The 18391-nt window shown below is 42.3% G+C and overlaps 1 protein-coding gene across 24 annotated transcripts in view; it reads right to left on the bottom strand.

Annotated features, from left to right (window-relative positions):
- The window catches only part of SIPA1L2 (signal induced proliferation associated 1 like 2), a 231545-nt gene that overhangs the window by 12786 nt on the left and 200368 nt on the right, over positions 1 to 18391 (bottom strand). For all 24 annotated transcript variants that reach the window (XM_031659420.1, XM_031659381.1, XM_031659380.1 and 21 more), the window contains 3 exons: positions 17991 to 18144; positions 15160 to 15379; positions 5232 to 5363 (listed from right to left, as the gene is read on the bottom strand). In XM_031659420.1, coding sequence (XP_031515280.1) covers positions 5232 to 5363; positions 15160 to 15379; positions 17991 to 18144 — 506 coding nt within the window. The remainder of the gene's footprint in view (positions 1 to 5231; positions 5364 to 15159; positions 15380 to 17990; positions 18145 to 18391) is intronic.

Below are 18391 nucleotides of genomic sequence, written 5' to 3' on the forward strand. Positions count from 1 at the left end.
CGGGTATCTCTCAAATCTTAATTTTTAGAAGAAATAGGTTCTAATTCTATTAGATATACTTTTTTGGGACAAATTGATATAGCTTTTAATTACTTCACCTACTGTAACTTTTTCATTAAAGTTTTTCTTTTATTAAACTAAACTCTTGCCAATAACAATAATCTTTTCAATTTACTGCTGAATTTCATCTAAGCTTTCTTATACTAATATTAAAGACTGAGATTGTCTTATAATTATCTTTCGAGTGTGTATGTGTTTATCAGGAAAGAATCCTATCATGCAATTGCAGTGACTTGTTATTACCTCCAGGATAGGAATGTTATTACCTCTCCCTGCTTCTGAATTTCAAAAAATATATATATAAAAGGGCATCATTACTCTGAAACTCTGAAAACAACTGTAAACTTATTATTTTCAGGTAATATTTGTTATTTGGGGATATTCTTGGGTGACTTTTTCAATGCCTTCCACACTTTGGCTTTTGACCATTTCTTATGCTCTCTGCCATGTTTTCTTTCAAGAAATAATCTAAGTACCTTATCCACCAAATGTATTCCTATATAGCTGCTTGACACTCCTTAGTAATTAAAAAAACTCTATGTCTCTTTTTTAAAATGTCACCCAGAGAACATATGAATTAGAAAATACAGAGGACTGAGATTCACGTGGGGCCAGAAACTGGGGGTTAGGGTGGTGTACCAGTATTTTGTGCAGAAGGAACCAGCCAAGTAGTCTGCCAAGGTTTGTAGAAAATTAAGTGATCAAGTGCATCATCTCAGACCATTAGAGTAAAGAGAGAAAAGTAATTTTCTGGGTAAATAAAGAGCCCCACACCTGGGATCAGCCAAGGTGGGCAGCTTGTGTGTATGTGCTACCGTGAATTAAGAAGGGTGTTCCGAGCTTGCATCTCTAGATTGTCCTCTGACAGGTTTCCTTCTGCCTCTACAGCTAATTACTAATACTTTACATTTATATGTTTAGATTTACACGAAACCAACTTCTTGAGTAAGGTCAGGGACTCGTCTTGACCAGATTTTATGGTTCAGGCTGGCCTGGTTTGCATTATGGTGGGGAGTGCAAGACCCCAAATGATCACGAGGTCTTCATAATCCAAGCCAGGGAGAAGCAGTAACATTCCTATCCTAGAGGTAATAACAAGTCACAGCAGTTGGTCTGGGGTTTGAAGGGTAAGGCAGAACCCATTGCCCTCTGCAGGGAGGCGGCAAAGTTCTGCACAGGTCATTTTTGTCCCACTGTCTTTTTCTCATGTTAACTTAACCTTCTTTCTAATATGATTCATTTGTACCTTTTATGTTTTGGATCAAATTTGCTATTGGTTTATCAATACTCAAAGAAAAACAGAGGTTGTTAGTTTTATTTATAAATTGCAGTGTAATTTCATTTGCTATTTTTTTTTTTTTTACAACTTATTTCATTCCTTTATGTGTTTTTCTTTCACAGTTTTCATGGAATCTTTTTGAAGTACAGTGAAGCTGGTTAATTTTCCCTGTTTTTCCATTGAAATAAATATTTCTGAAACATATTTTTCTTAAAGAACTACCCTCTCTCTCAGTGTAGTCCAGATTTAGGTAGGTGTAGTCCAGATTTAGGTGTAGTCCAGATTTAGGTAGCATCTTTTTCATGATCTTAAAAAAATTGCTCTTGTCATATTCATTAATTCTTCCCAGCATAATTATTATTAGAGTAACATTTAAAACTTTCTAAATGGTCAGATTTTTGTGTTTTGCTTCTGTTTTTCTCATTTAAATCTATTATCACTGCCTTAGGGTCAGCAATGTGGTCTGGAAACATGGCTCCTTATTGGAGGGAGCTTACTGAGTCCTTGTGCACAGAATGCCTGGCTCTCACCCACAACTATACTATTTATTATGGTCCTTGCACTAATAGAGTTTAAACATTTAAGTAGTCATGATTTGACAGCTTAATTTGGTGCCTCTGCTCTATTTTTAAATGGTATAGTAAAATCTAGATTCTTAAACTCGTGTCCAATGTCAACTTTAGCCCTTAAATGAAGGTGAACACATCATATGCCAAGATGTGTAGCATAAATGAGGCAGACCAATGGGGGAGAGGCAAGTCTGCCAGGGATCAATTACACTATTGGATTTTATAGGGATCATGGGATCTCAATCCAATAGGCAGGTAAATTCCATTTTCCAAGCCTGTTTTCAGATATACTGATGGAAATATGCGCACAGGATTATTCCAGGGAAGACTGAGGCAATAAGCCTTTAGAACCGCCTTTGTTAGTTTGTAGCAATGACATAAACAAGCACACGACATGTTTCACGCTATCTTTTCTTTATAATGTTTACTCTAGCTCAGAAATGGCCTTGAGAACTGGTACAAAAAGAAAAAGTCATGAGGAGGGCAACTGGGTTATCTACCTGAAGACATTTCTCTTTAAAGTGCTAAGGAGACTGATCACGCTCATCACCACCATGCAACTCAGGAGAGAAGGGAGCAGGTCACTGGGATGCAACCTGAGGCAACACTGATAAAAGGGAATCTGATTAGCCAAAGGAGGCGCACATTCTCAACTGAATTTTCATAGGCTGGCTACTGTCTCACCATGACATGCCACCCTATGGAGTAGCATCAAAAATTAAACACGGCATTAACTTCTTCCACATTATTTTATCCATCAATGTTAAAGCTCAGATAACCAAAGTCTTCTCCTTTGGCAAATAGAATACAACACTATTTTCTGCTTAATTTAGGCGTCCATGTACCTGAGGGCACTGCCTAGGGAGAATTTCCATGTCATACTTTTTCCCTTCTGTGCCAACTACCACCTATACTCTTACTTCAGCTTAGAAATAACTTGTTGATATCAAAACCACAGAACTAGAGGTTTAGGACTAGATGAAGCCTTCCTTACAGGTTCTTTGGTTCTTCATTTTACAGATGAGAACACTGAAGCCCAAATTAATTCAGCACATGTCCAAAAGGATTACTATTTAACATTCACCGAGTTCATATTTGTAAAAGACCTACAACAGTATTGGGACAAAGTGTGGATGTCACAGTAGCTAAGTGACTTGTCCAAAGGCCTATGGCCCAGAAATGGCTGAAGTTATGACCAAAATCCCTAAATTCATCATTCAGTCCATGCACCATTTTGCCTTCTCTAAGCCCCTGAAAAAATGCATTTTCTAGCAGTCATTTTATTCTGAAGGAACATTTGAAAGGGGTGGAAGGGAACCAAGTAAAGACATAAATGAAGGCAGATACAGACATAAGGTGATAAATATTGTTTTAAATCTGAAAGGTGATCACAAAATGCAAAAGGATCTAAGACGTTGAGAGCTGTGATATGAGTTGGGATAGTTCTGGGTTGCACAAAACTGTGCATATTGAATACCTACTTACTCCTCATTACTAGCGCTTCTCATTTGGTTATCTTGATATGTATCTGATAAATACACATAAAATAATAAAAGAGGCAGCCCTCCCTTAAGAAACTCATCTCTTAAGAGACAGGCATGTGAAAGAAGCAGAATTCAGTGTGTTAAGTACTCTGTGGATAGTTACACAGTGAGGCCACACAGAGATCTGATCTCTGGTCTTCTCTCTCCTGGGGCAGAAAGATCTGGTCAGAGTGAGAGACTGTAGTGTGTAAAGAACACCCCAGAGAAAGAGAAAACGGTGTTACCTGCTCCCAGATTGCTCTGGACAGAGGTAAAGACAGTGTTCCTGTGCTCTGGTGCTGGGTCATGTACAAGCAAGTGCTAGAAGCATGGGGAGCCCAGGAAACAACTAGACCACCAGCCTGGGGCTTCTAAAATATGCAACTAACTTCTGGTAACATCAGAGAATGAAGGTCTCCCCACAAGGCAGACAGGGCTCTTCTGAAATTTCTACAAGGAGTGAGTGGTTTATAAAGAAAGCAGTCTCGTTCCTTCCATTTAGGGAGCAGTGAGCGCATATTCATGTTGCAGAAGCTTCCTCCTAGCAAGCTGCCTTTTACCTACTTCCCTCGTGTCCACCTGAGAGTAGATTCCAACTCCTGTTCCCAGAGGCTCAGGACCAGAGGCACTGATACCAACTGGGCAGAGCAAAGGCACCACTGGGCCTCCCTAACTTGTTAAGCTGGTCACAGATGAGGGGCAGTGAAACCTCAACCTTCTGCATTTTGACTTCAAATGCACCTCCCCTCCTGGGAAAAGAATTTGATTTTGTTTCCTGAGGCCTGGTGTCACAGGTGATGGGGCTGTGCTAGCAGAGACTGAGAAAGGAAGAGAAATGGGGAGAAAGAGAAGGAAGGGCCCTCAGGCCTGAGAAGGCAGCAGTGGACTCAGGTGCCTCCAGGATGCTGTGACTTGGTTACACCATGAGAGTCTCACAGAACGCAGGGTGTTAATGCCTACTAAAATGGTCCTGCCTCCTTTGTCAGTCCCAGCTGCCAGGTTCCCCAGTGCCAGAGCCTGCCATCGTAAAAACTCACTGAAAGAATGCAGCGGCAAAGGGCAAAAAGTCAAGTCACGATCCCGAGCGCCACAGGTTTACATGGCATCACCGTGAGGTCCCGAGGCTGCACGTGAAGCAAGCATCTTCCTTGTTTTGTCTCCCTTTAACTGCGAGCTGGACAAAGGTGTTCCTGAAGGGGAAGCCTCAACCAAAAATGACAGAAGACAGTGTGGCAGCTGGATGGCTCTTAGAGACTGGCTAGCCCATCTACCCTCACTGACCTGCATGTAAGAGGAGGAAGTCGTGGCCTCGACAGGTAGAGACACTTGCATGGGTCAAGCCGATCATGCCAGAGTCTGTGTTTATACCAAGTGACTGGACTCCTTGGCCTGTGCTCGTCCAGGTGAGCCCAGCAGCTCCCGCCTTCTAAATGTGTGCCCCACATTATACCTCAGTACGCTATGAGGAAAGACGCAAGGTGCTCCCCATACAATCGCCTCTGCTTTTCAGATAGGAAACGGAGGTCCCACCCAGGTCACAGATGCTGCCAGAGCTAGAATTCAGGTTTTCAGATTTCTTGCCTAGTGCTCCTTTTACTAAATGACATGGTCTCCCTTAGGAAACATCCTTAGTTATAGCCCAAGCCAGCCTCTGCTTGTTTTCATCATACAACAAGGCTAAGGATTCAAAACTTTAATCAGACGATGGGAGACAGACGCGCTCCCCTAAGATGCCAAACAGGCCCTGCAGGAAAGGACTCCCAGGGTAAGGGGTGAGGCCAGAGGCTGGTGACTCTTTACCTTCAAATGCCCGTGCAGCATCCACGAGGTGGGTCCAATCTAACCCTGTGGCTGTGTCCGGGAGGGGCATCAGGCCAGGGTCTGCACACTTGGACTTATCTGATAAGGACCCATCGGAGAACCAGAACTCATCTAAACAGAAACAAAACCAGAGAGTCAGTCAGTCAGTCACAGCACGGGCACCATCCCAGAGTCAGTGAGTACACAGGCCCCACTGTCCCTCCCAGAGTCAGTGAGTACACAGGCCCCACTGCCCTTCCCAGAGTCAGTCAGTACACAGGCCCCACTGCCCCTCCCAGAGTCAGTGAGTACACAGGCCCCACTGCCCTTCCCAGAGTCAGTCAGTACACAGGCCCCACTGCCCCTCCCAGAGTCAGTCAGTACACAGGCCCCACTGCCCCTCCCAGAGTCGGTCAGTCGCAGCAGCACCACTGTCCTTCCTGGAGTCAGTCACAGCATGGGCACCACCGTCCCTCCCAGAGTCAGTCAGTCAGTACACGGGCACCACTGTCGCTCCCAGAGTCAGTCAGTACACAGGCAGTTCTGCTCCTCCCAGTGAGTCAGTCAGCACAGGAACCACCATCCCCCTCCCACAGTGGCCAAGATAATTTTTCCTGCTCTTAATGGAAAAAGAAAACAAGAGGCTGCAGTTGCCCAGAAGGGATATAGCTGGAAAAATGGAGGTTTGTAAGCAGCAGCCGAGTCTGTACTAGTGAGAAGTCGGCCAGCACATAAGGGCAGGGAGATGAGAATCAAGCCTCTGTACACTATTGTAATTTCACGGTTTTCTTCTAGGGGGCCTGAGTACAGCCAGGTCTGACTGTTGCAGGATAAATTCTCATTTGCTTCAGGGGAGACTTTCCTCTTTTTGAAAGTGTTGCAGGCTTTACGTTGCTGTAAGAAGTACTGGAGCAATCTCCATTCTGATTTATAAAGCTTACAGAGGAACACATCTAAGCTGAGCACCACAAACTTGAGATGCTTCAAATACCAACTGATTATAAAAATGTAGTAAGACTAACTTCGTTTTTATTGCTACTTGAGATCGAGGATGTTATTTTACATACAAAGCACAAACATAGTGGGTGGACTACCTTTCTGACTTAATAAGATGGTTTTACCAATGGCTGAAGCAGAAAGCACTCACCCATCCTGTATTCAATGTTGAGTGGTTTTCCTTTGGCTATGAATGGACCTTTTCCATTTCTTTTTCTCCTCAAACTCTCATCAAGGTACTTAAGTGTTTATGTCATTAATAAGATTCGTTGTTAAGAACTTATTATGCATCTGAGGACAAGTTCTAAAAAGGCTTCAACTGGACTTTCTTTAATGTGCTTTTCTGAACCTGCCCAGAACATTGCATGCAGCTGCTTGTGAACACGTCTGACTAATTAGACCAATCAAAATAATGACCACCTGGCTGTCTGAGCCTGCAATTATGTTAAGTAAGGGGGCATAATTAACCAAATGCACCTGTAATTTTTATTCCCACATCCTTTTGGGTGGCTGTGAAATGCTGGCATCGGGACTAAGACAGCTAGTAAATTTGGCTTTGAAGGAGACTGACAGACTTTTGAGACTCTGGACAAATGCAGCTCTTACTGGATCTCTAACAATTACAGCTACACCAATTTTCCATGCTACCTACCACCTTTAGAAGTTGGGGTAATTTTCCACCTAATTATTCCCTGCCTTTATTTTGAAAGGAACTTAGTAATGGATATATTGTCAACATTGTTTCCACCCTCCCTTCTCCACATGCTCTTCTTTGAAACAACACTGGTTCTTCCTTGTTCTACTTGTTCTGCGTGTGATGTGCTCGTCCTTGCCAAGAGGTTAACCAGCAGAGGAGGGAAGCAGCAACACAGGAGTGGGAGGTGGGAACGAAGGCACTCAGCACTCACTGTTTCCCAGGAGCATCCTCGCTCCCTGCTGGGCAAAGGCTGGGCCGAACTGACTGTCAGGTCCTGTCTCAGTTGCTTAGGAAGAAAGGGTTCCAGAAAGGTAAAGAAAGACCCTCAAGCAGAAAGGTAAAGAAGCCCAGGAATCTTCCTTCACTTAAAAAACACTTTCTTCTCTCTCTGCAACTCATATGCTGCTTTGCTCAAGGCAAGTTTTCTGCACCAAGTATAAAGAAATTACATATGGAGGCAGCAATTACTTTTGTCACTGATTTCCACATGGCTGAGCTCTTCGGGAAACGGTGCAAGAGTGGCATAGCTCTGTGAGGGCCGCGGAGGTCAGGCAGGCTGGAATCTGGGCCCACTGCAGCACTGTCCTCCCTCCTTCCCTCACTGGAGGAGAAGCATCACGGAGTGGAATGGAATTCTATTCAGATATACGAACATTTCTACAGAAAGTACATTCTGTTCATCATGTTTTACTAAGAAATGCCAACTCGTGAATTTTCCTTGTGTTTGTAAAGCAACAATCCACTCCAGCTTCCGGCATTCTTGAAGGCTAAAATCAAGCCTAACGCACATTCTACGTGCTGTCTGCTTTTTCCCCTAAGATCAGTACACAACACAATCCTTACTTGGTGATAACAGGAGACAAGAAAAGAGAAAAATAACACAGTAGACAAGAGGGGTAAAATGCAATGAGAACAGAGGGCATGGCGGCCAGTCCCCTGACTCACAAGCTGGGATGTGAGATTAATGTCCCTTGCTTCCCCTTCCCTGGTCCCTCCTGTAGCTGTGTGCTCAAAGAGCCATCTTTCCCCAGTACTCAATAGAGTGGTTTCATGAGTCTTGGGTGAAAACAATTAAAGCTTTGACAATTCCTAAGCACCTCTAAAGTTCCTGAAACGTGGCCATTCATAATTTTGCCAAGGCGCAAACGTGAGTGTTAGTGGCCCGGAGCGTGTGAGCAGGCCCAGCTCCCCACAGAGCAGCCCAGCCAATCAGCTCTGAAGATCTCTGCCCACTGCCCCTGCCCAATGCATGTAGAGACCACACACTGAGTGGCACTAATGGCTCTGGGATCTGAGATGGTCTTGGGGTGTACATTTCACAACCAAAGGCAAGCCCAGGCAACCCCGCACCACTTTTAATCTGTATGGCTGGCAAAGCAGAGAGGAGAAGCAAAGGACATTTGTTGGTGATATTTTTTCTTTATTACAAAATATTGTCCCCCCCCTCCTCCAGTGGTGAATGGGACTTCTATGTGATACTGCAGAACTGGCAGAGAACGTTAGCACAGATTAGATGTCTCCTTTCCTCTAGGGTTTATCTGGAGCACTGTCCACTCAGCAGTCTATCCACAATGTATTTGATAAGTGACTACTGCCTGCCATGTGATGGGGGCACAACAGTAGGTAAGGCAGACAAGGCCCTGTTCTCGTGACGCTTTACATCAAAGACAAGACAATAAATGAATAAACAAGAAAATATAAGGAGTGATTAAGTCTTCTGCAGAAAACAAAACAGGGTAATGTGACTGTGAAGCTTGGTGGCACATTTGGGGGAGGGCTGTCCAAGGAGGGGACACTTGGCTGAGACGCAAATGAGAAGCTTCTTAATGAACAGCATAGTTTAGAAATAAAAGCTGTGAAAAAAGTGTGGATTTAAAGCTAAAATCCATCATTTTTCCATAAGCAGGAAGAGCCTCATGTTAATGGAAGTCTTGTCAGACGAAGAAAGAGCCACCTGTATATCTCCATGAATAATCAACATGAAAAACAGACATTTTCTTTTCCGTTGATTAGAATATCATGTAACCGGGAAAATTTACTATTCTGTTTTTGTTTTTTTTTTTTGAGACTCTGACACAGTCTGGATGTGGTCTCCTCTAAATCTCATGTTGAAATGTAATTCCCAGTGTTGAAGATAGGGCCTTGTGGAAGGTGTTTGAGTCTTGGGTGGATCCCTCATGGTTTGGTGCTCGTGATAATGAGTGAGTTCTCATGATAGTGAGTTCTCGTGAGATGTGGTTGAGTGTGGCATCTCGCCATCAGCTCTGTCTTGCTCCCTCTCTTGCTATGTGATACTCCTGCTCCCCCCTCTACCTTCCATCATGACTGTAAGCTTCCTGAGGCCCTCACCAGAAGCTGAGGCCAGCCCTATGCTTCCTGAACAGCCTGAAGAACCAAAAGCCAATTAAATCTCTTTTCTTATAAATGACCCAGCCCCAGGTATTTCTTTACAGCAATGCAAGAACAGCCTAACACAGATTCTAAATCTGCCAAAATTATTTGCAATACTTTTATCACTCCCCCCTCACCCGGATGATATTTACTGAGCATCTACTATATTTCAGGAACCACCGGGTACTACCTCAGAACCTAGGGACAGAGTAACTAGTAAGACACAAGTTCTATCCTCAAAGAGCTCTGTCAACAAACAGACGAATACTGTTGGTCTGAGAGGGGTTTGGATTAAGATATGCATAGTGCTGGCTGAGTACGTTGGCTCACACCTGTAATCCCAGCACTTTGGGAGGCTGGGGTGGGCAGATCACCTGAGGTCAGGAGTTCAAGACCAACCTGGCGAACATGGTGAAACCCCGTTTCTACTAAAAATACAAAAAATTAGCCAGGTGTAGTGGCACATGCCTGTAATCCCAGCTACTTGGGAGGCTGAGGCAGGAGAATCGCTTAAACCAGAGAGGCGGCAGTTGCAGTGAGCTGAGATCGTACCACTGCACTCCAGCCTGGGCAACAAGAGCGAAAGTCCGTCTCAAAAAAAAAGGTATACACAGTGCAGACCTGGAGGGGCACGGGCAATTGATCACCTATGCTTTGTGATGCCACAGTGGCTGGAACTGTCTTGTCTCCTCAGTTGTACGGTTTTATACGAAAGGCACCATTTGCCTCAGGTATCAAAGCCTGTTGTTTTAAATCCAGCTCTCGCAAGCCTCAGGGGCCCAAACAACTATTCTGGCCAATTAAGACAAGACCGTGACCTCTTCAGTTGGGTGGCTGGCTCGCTCCCCAGGTGCCAGCCCAGGAAAGGGGGTGGCAAAAGTGTGGGACCCATTTGCAGGCTCCCCACATGGAGCATGGTGACCTCCTGGCATAACAAGTTTCTCACAGAGTTTTTCCAAATGGAAACCTGAACCGATTTTGCATATGGTGTCACATACTAATGTCAAAGATGAGACATTTAGTGAGTAGAAAACAACAGTAACTGAATTTAGTTCATACCCATAATACTTCCTGGGAGTTCTCAGGATGAGTTAAAAAACAGGAGGGAGGGGGGGCCACTGTCTTGAAAGCATTTTTTGGGCACAGTTGGGTAGATTCCATCCTACCTCACTTCTGGAGAAGATGCTTCTCTGTGCTCATAATTCTTACTGCCCATGTTGCATACGGACCTAAGTCAGCCTTTCAAGAGACTCATGAATACTGAAATGGGGGTAATATCAGGGAACCACTGCCTGCGCACCTGCTCTGGCTTGCGACATTGATCTTGTGGCTGCCTGTCTGTTTACCCAAAACCTGAAATCACAATAACCATCTTTACTGAGTCTGAGTTTATTGCTATTATTATAAATGCCAAGGAGCTTCCCAACAGCATTTCCTGGCGGTCAGATATCTGAGGTTTCACAACTACACTTTTCAGAAACCAATGTTTATTACAGGGAAGACTGAGGACATTTGAAAAAAGAGAAAGAAGTATTACACTGAATAATACTGCCTAGTCAAATACCGAATAGTCAAAACCCTGTTTGCAGGTGGATGGACACCTTGCCATGCCACCCTTGGCAAAGAATTCTTCTTCTGGTGGTTGGAAGTCCTTATCATCTACAACACAAAACCACTGAGGCTACACGTGTGGTCTGAAGCAACACGTGCAACTATTACATTATAACTAAAATGCCAGTTTATTTTATTTATTCTAAACTCTCCCACCCTCCCACTTTTTAACTTCAAGGGGCATTCTTTGTGATGTGCGTAGGTCAGAACTATAGGATTTGAAAGCACACATAATTATTCTCTATTTTCATTTTTGAAATCTAAGAATTCTCATTAGTCCATTCTCAAAAGAAGATTTCAGAGTTTTGATCTCTGTTCCATAAAAAAACAAAAAATGATCTTTAAGCCGGTGAGCCTGCCAATGTTTGGGATTGTGCCGAATGAACCCAGGTGTCTACCTGCCAAGGAAGAAAAGGAAAATATGACTGCTATTCAGTGTCACTGGTTATCTGGCCTGTGAACTGTGTGTTCAAAAGCCCACTCTCATTTTTTTTTTTTTTTTTTTCCCATCTGGGCTCTTAAATAAATTTTCTTCTGCAATCTACCAATGACAAAAACAAAGGTCCTAAAAGCAAGGCAGAAATGTTTCAGAAATATTCTCACCCGCTGCATTAGGTGATATTTGCACACCTCCAAGTTGAAGACATAAAGATACAGCATTTTTCAGTGACTCCACAGGAAATATAGATGAATCATGACATGAATTACATCCAAAATGAGCTTAAGTATGAAGATTAAGATCTTAGTCTCAAGAGAAGAAAGATTGAGACAGATTCAAATCTGTAACTTTTAAAAGCTAAAAATACCGGAAAGAGAAGCCTGTGACCATGATAATTACACGTAGAAAAGGTGCAGAGATTAGGTCTTCCAATATTCACTGGGAAGAGATGGGCAGTTACTGGTGCTTTGCCCTGCAACCCTCCTTCCACATTACATACAAAATCTGATTGAGTCTCTCCTGGTGAAAGATTCTCTTTCCCCTAGGAATGCTCTATGTTTTAAAGTTTAAAAGAAGAGTATCTGCGCTTTCTGAGTTTTCTGCCCAACTCTATCTACACAGCAATTTAAAACCATCTGGAACCAAACTCTGCTCCAAGTTTTAAAGTGAAGCTACGTCTCTCTGAGAAACTAAGAGAAACTGCTGGGCACCTTCAAATATTCCTCATTTCTCGCTCAAAGACATCTTCTGGGCATTAACACTCACATTTCAGCTTTCTGGGCTGCTCTAGTTTTTGACTGTCAAACTATTCTTAAAGAGTGGTATCTTCTTAGAGAGGGTCTACAGAATGGCCAGAAACCATGAAAGGAGGATTATTAAAACCTGTCTTGAGTAGATCTTAATGGTGCAAAAGTGATACATACTTGGTAGAAATCATAATTCAAATTCTGAATTTAGAACTTTTCCCTGGCTAGTGATATGTGGTATGACACTCTGTTGCAATGCTGAACCGCGGCAGTGAGCCACAGCTCCCAGTCAGCCACGAGATTCCGTGGGTAAATAACTGATACTGTATGATGGACTGTGTTGCAAGATGATTTTGCTAATGCAAGTGTGCTGAGCATGTTTAAGGTAGGCTAGGAAATGCTATGATGTTCAGTAGGTTAGGTGACCATATACATGGTCAACTTACAATATTTTCAACTTATGGTGGGTTTATCTGGACACGGCCCCAGCGTAAGTCAAGGAGCATCTATAATCATATAGGCGATTGTGGCAGTCAGAAGGCCAGGGAACCAGAGGCCTCCATACAACTAGATTCTAGAAGCTTAAACTTTCCATGGACAGGGGGGTTGGAAATCAGAAGTTTTTAGGGGAATAGACTTCAATACAAATTACCTCCAGCTTTCTGATTTACATGTTGTTAGTTCATCCATCAAGCCTAGAGAACATTTTCTGAGTAGTTTCTTAAGTATAGCTATTGGAGGAGATGTATCACCAAACAAGAAGGTTTCTTTAAAGAACAGCAAATGGCAAGGAAAACTCCTAGTGCTTTTTCTAGAGAAGTAAAAATGAAGACAAGTAAGGCAGTTTTCAACTAGAACAGTGAATGAACAGTGTAAACCTGACTGTTTCCTAGTTGTGCCTTTGAACACATTAAAAAAGGACACAGTTCTCCAGTATATGACTAGATAAATAAACTACAGTACATCTAGATGATGCAATATTATTCAGCTGTAAAAAGAAATGAGCTATCAAACCAAGAAAAGACATGGAGGAAGGTGAATGCTTATTACTAAGTAGAAGAGGCCAGTCTGAAAAGGCTGCACACTGTGTGATTCCAACTATATAACATTCTAGAAAAGGCAAAACAATGGAAATGGTAAAAAGATTGGTGGTTGCCAGGAACTAAAGGGGAGGGAGCGAAGAACAGGCAGAGCACAGAGGAGTTTTAGGGCAGTGTAACTACTCTGAATGATACTGTAATAGCGGATACATGTCATCTTACACATTTGTAGAAACTCATAGAACGTACACCACCAAGAACGAACCCTAATGTAAACCAGGGCCTTTGGGTGATAACGACCTGTACATACAGGTTCATCGATTATAACACATGTACCACTGCCACTCTTTGAAGGCAGGGGTTTGTCGACAGCAGAGAAAACGTGTTGGGGGAGGTATACGGAAAATCCCTGTACTTTTTGGTGTGAACCTAAAACTGCTCTAAAAAGTCTATTTTTTTTAAGTGAAGCTAAAAAAAAAAAAGGGACATACATCTTTCACATGGAAACAAAATGAAGGGTAGAACGTAAGACAAACATAACACACGCACCACACGAAGAGTTCACAAGCATTCTTCAAACACTGTAAATGAACTAACGTTTGGAGGAAAATAGAGTTTACTGGTTTTACAAAAGCTTTTAAGAGGACATTAAAGTTACCTCTTTACAAAAAAGGGAAAACAACTGGAGAAATATTAGGACAGTGGCCTAGGTCTGTCTGACCTTTCACGTGGTTGTCAAGGTTTCTTCATTTTAGGTAAATGGACTCTTTATAACCGGCAGGTAATTATGTTACTTAAAGAAACAGATTAGGCCAGGCACGGTGGCTCATGCCTGTAATCCCAGCACTTTGGGAGGCCAAGGTGGGCAGATCACGAGGTCAGGAGATCGAGACCATCCTGGATAACACTGTGAAACCCCATCTCTACTAAAAATACAAAAAATTAGCCAGGTGTGTAGTCCCAGCTACTCAGGAGGCTGAGACAGGAGAATAGTGTGAACCCAGGAGGCAGAGCTTGCAGTGAGCCAAGATCGTGCCACTGCACTCCAGCCTGGGCGACAGAGAGACTCTGTCTCAAAAAAAAAAAAAAAAAAAAAAGAAATATATTAAGAATTTTATGAGATAAAGTTCATTTCCAATTATGTTAAATATTAGATACATTATTAGAACTTTGATTTCATTTAGCCTGGGACTTCTAAGTGTATTACGAAGTTTGAATTGGTTCTAAAGATATTTTCTGTGATGAAATGAAAAAAAAAAAAACTTGCCAATGAATGTATTTCTGATTAAACTCCCATTCTTTCTCTACAATAAGAAATAACTATGTATAAAGGAAATAAGGTTAACATAAAAAAAGTGCCCTTAAAAACTGACATTAATGAAGACTTGACACTATGTAAAAATCAAAGATTTTTAGGATTTGAAGGAAAATCATCTAGAAATCATCAGGTTGACCTGTGACTAGTAAATTGAAATAAGCGGGGACACAAGAGAACACATGTCATCTGCACAGGAACACAAAGCCACCCACGGGTAAAGCCCAGTGTACGAGCCAGGTCTCCCGAGGCACATGTGCCACCTCCCCATCTCCAGTACTGAACTGCAAGAAGAAACTGAAGGCTAGAAAAGCAGACGTCCCTCCTTGCTGTCCACCCACTCGAAAACCCACTCCTTACATCGGACTTTTCTTTCCTTTTTTTTTTTTAAATCAGGCTTTAGACATTTTTTTCCTTTATAGATATGATAGTTGAGATATGATGCAGAAGTCACTATTGGACTTGACAGAAATATCTAATATGAGTTTCTCAGTTGCTTTCAAAATAGGTAGTGTTACCTAACTTTTTCAAAATGTCCACTCTGGCACTCTGGGGCTTTTATATTTGAAAATTATTTAAAAGAAAAACACCAAATAATACACATTGAATAAAAACAAAAACAAACTCCCAAATCACGCCACCCTCAGAGCCCAGTGAGGCAGGAGTTGTGCGATCAGCCAGCCTCTCACTTACTTCTCAGGCTCCCCATGCTGGGTGCGGGGTGGGTCCGCGGAGGCAGCGTGCTGTGGTAGGGTGGGGTGGTGCTGAACAGAATGTCGTTGGGCAGTGCTTGGTCAAGCATGGAACTCCGGGAACTGCCAAAGGAGGACCCCCTCCTGTTGCTGCAGATGCTCTCGTCCGACAGCGTGCGGTAAAGTGACCTCCTTGGAGACAGGTTCCCATAGAAAGAAAACTAGGGTTTAAACAAGGTGAGAGGAGGGAACAGACATTAACAAAACGAATGCACGGGGCTTGTTTGACTAAGTCCAGTGGTTTCACATACTATTGTGATAGCCTCTTTGAGTTTTCTCTCTTAGCTCAGGAATGCCAAACGCGGCAAGCAGCTGATCAAGGCAAATGCACCAGGGCTTGGATGTAGTTATTAGATTTTATGTTTTCCTCCTTTGACATTCTATGAAATATCGTCATGACTTAGACATGCACAGCTTTATTAACTCTGAAATGTTAAATAAAACCTCCATAACCTTATAGCAGTGAGAGTTCCTGGAATTATATAAGGTTGCCATTTAAGGCAATAGTTATTCAAAGTCACACATAATACTGGTTTGATTTTAATTTGAAATGACTACATTGTAATATTAGGCAATTTCTCTACCAATCAACTACATGAGAGGTTCAATCTAATCCAAGTAATAATAAGACTAATTTTGAACACTGAAGCTTTGTAGGCCGCATAAACATGTTTCAAAAAAACAGCAGCAGTCCAATAAAGTCTTACTGTCCACTTAAAAGTATCACTTGCGGTCAGGTGCGGTGGCTCACGCCTGTAATCCCAGCACTTTGGGAGGCCGAGGCGGGTGGATCACGAGGGGCAGGAGATTGAGACCATCCTGGCTAACACGGTGAAACCCCATCTCTACTAAAATACAAAAAATTAGCTGGGCGTGGTGGTGGGTGCCTATAATCCCAGCTACTTGGGAGGCTGGGGCAGAAGCATGGCGTGAACCCGGGAGGCGGAACTTGCAGTGGGCAGAGATCGTGCCACTGTACTCCAGCCTGAGCGACAGAGCGAGACTCTGTCTCAAAAAAAAAAAAAAAAGGTATCACTTGCAAAAGTCTGTATAACTGTTGAAAATTGAGTTACAATAATGGATCATAACCAGACTTAAATGAACCATTAAAATTATTGTGGTGTTTAATTACAGATAGGGTAAGGAAAATTCTTACTAAAGAAATGAGTGGTCGAATACTCAAGAAAAGTTAAATCAAATTTGAATTTTCAACTACTTCCTTTGCATACCAAACCACATTCCTTTTAGGTAAACAATAGTAAAAGCCAGAATGTTCACATCAAACAAAGAAATGGCTATTTACATTTATGAATGTAGCAGTAAGTCTAAAAATATTCCTATTGTATGTGTTCCTTCCATTCTGTCAAGTCTTTCCAACTGATGAATGGTAACTGGAATGTGTGTGAGCTATAAAGTTAAATTTACATCATGAAAAGAAGGTGATTTGTCTTAGAAGAAAAAACACATGTCAAGAAGTTTAACCCTCCAGAAAGAAAAGCTGTTTACACTCTCTGTACAACAGTCTGCCTTTGCATCCAAGCTTATACAGTATCATGTACATGACTTGATACAAGTTTTTTTTTAAAAAGACTCATTCTGATGGAGTTCTTATGGGATTCCCTCCTCACACACCACCAGCAGGTTCTTCAGAACTTGATTACAGGCATATTAGATTAAAGCAGCTTTGCAGTAGTGAATAATTAGAGTGTTGTTCTAAAAACACAATTAGGTTAATTGCAGAATTGTTTTACTATAGGGAAGACAGAAGCACAAAGACCTGCAGTTTACCCTGATCATGGTCAGTATGGCAATACCTGATTTCCTTTCTCCTTTTCACATGAACAAGAGGGAGTGCTGGATTAGAAGTGACAGACAAGGACTCAGTTGCTGACTCTGGCACCAAATATTTATGAAGAGTTCACATTTCACCATCTGGGGCCTCAGTTACTTGCTAAAAGGGGTGATTGGGCTAAATCGCCTTTATTAAGTCCTTTTTAGTACTTTGAATTGTTTAGCAAAGTGGCTTAAGAGATTGTCATAATAATGAAACTAAAGCCAATAAGCAAGCTAACATTATCGAGGGAGTACTACATTGTGAATGACAAAGGTATGCCATTGAACTTGGGGTTGTGGTTTATAAGATTTAAGCATGGCCTTCTCTATAATTTCTGCATATCTCTAAACGGCAGTGTGCGAGTTCCAACCCTGTTTAAAATGCCCAGCAGTGTGCCGTCTAACTCCACTCCACTTCTGGAACAGGACTACATTTAAGAACAGATAGCTTGGAGCAGAGGCTAGAGGTCTGGAATGAAAGTCAGGCGGTGTGAATTTTAATAGCTACTGTTCACAATCACCAGTTCTGTCCAGGAGCTGTACTGGACTCTTCTCACATTACTTCTTATCTTCACTGTAACTTCACGATTCAATTATTATGATCTCCTTTTTTTCAGATGAGAGCACTGAGGTCAAGAGGCCAAGTCACTTGCATAAAGTCATGTAGCTAATCATTGCTGAAGCCAGGATTTGAGGCTAGGCCAGCCTGACTTTTAGCTCTATCTGAGATTTTAAAAACAGCCTTCTTAACCTCTCCCAGGCTCCCTTTACATACTGATAGAATCAAAATTGACAACAGTCAACTATGTGCAGTGAGTCGTTGGTAGGGTCATGAGAGATGAAGCATGTGGGAGTACTCTGGAAACCCTTGAGTTTCCTTTACACTTTTTTTTTGTTTTCAGCGTTTCTGGTAACTTCAAAGCTCCGTAAGTCACTAACCTTTCTTCGCCCCTCCTCCACTAAGGGGCTGTCAGGAAGCATCAATTTCAGAAAATCTTCTTTAGACAGAACATGTTGAGTCTCTGCAACGGCATCTCCCACTACTGTCTGATGCTGAGTTGCTGTGGACATGACATCCATCTCACTATACATCCTGTTGAAAACAATCAGAACGGAAATTAAGCCTATTTGTAAAGTGCCTGTAGTGGTAAGAATTAAAACCTAGTAACCAGTTTCAGCAACCACAAATGCATACAAACAATTCTTAGGTCTTTAAAGTCAGTTCACTTTTGCTGCATTTGCTCCAAATTCCCACGCCATGTCACATTTGTGAAATGAGCTCAACTACAAAGTTAGATTCCTGAATAATTCAGACACAAATCAGATCGCCCAGGATGAAA

This window comes from Papio anubis, chromosome 1 (assembly GCF_008728515.1).
Source record: "Papio anubis isolate 15944 chromosome 1, Panubis1.0, whole genome shotgun sequence".
NCBI lineage: Eukaryota > Metazoa > Chordata > Mammalia > Primates > Cercopithecidae > Papio > Papio anubis.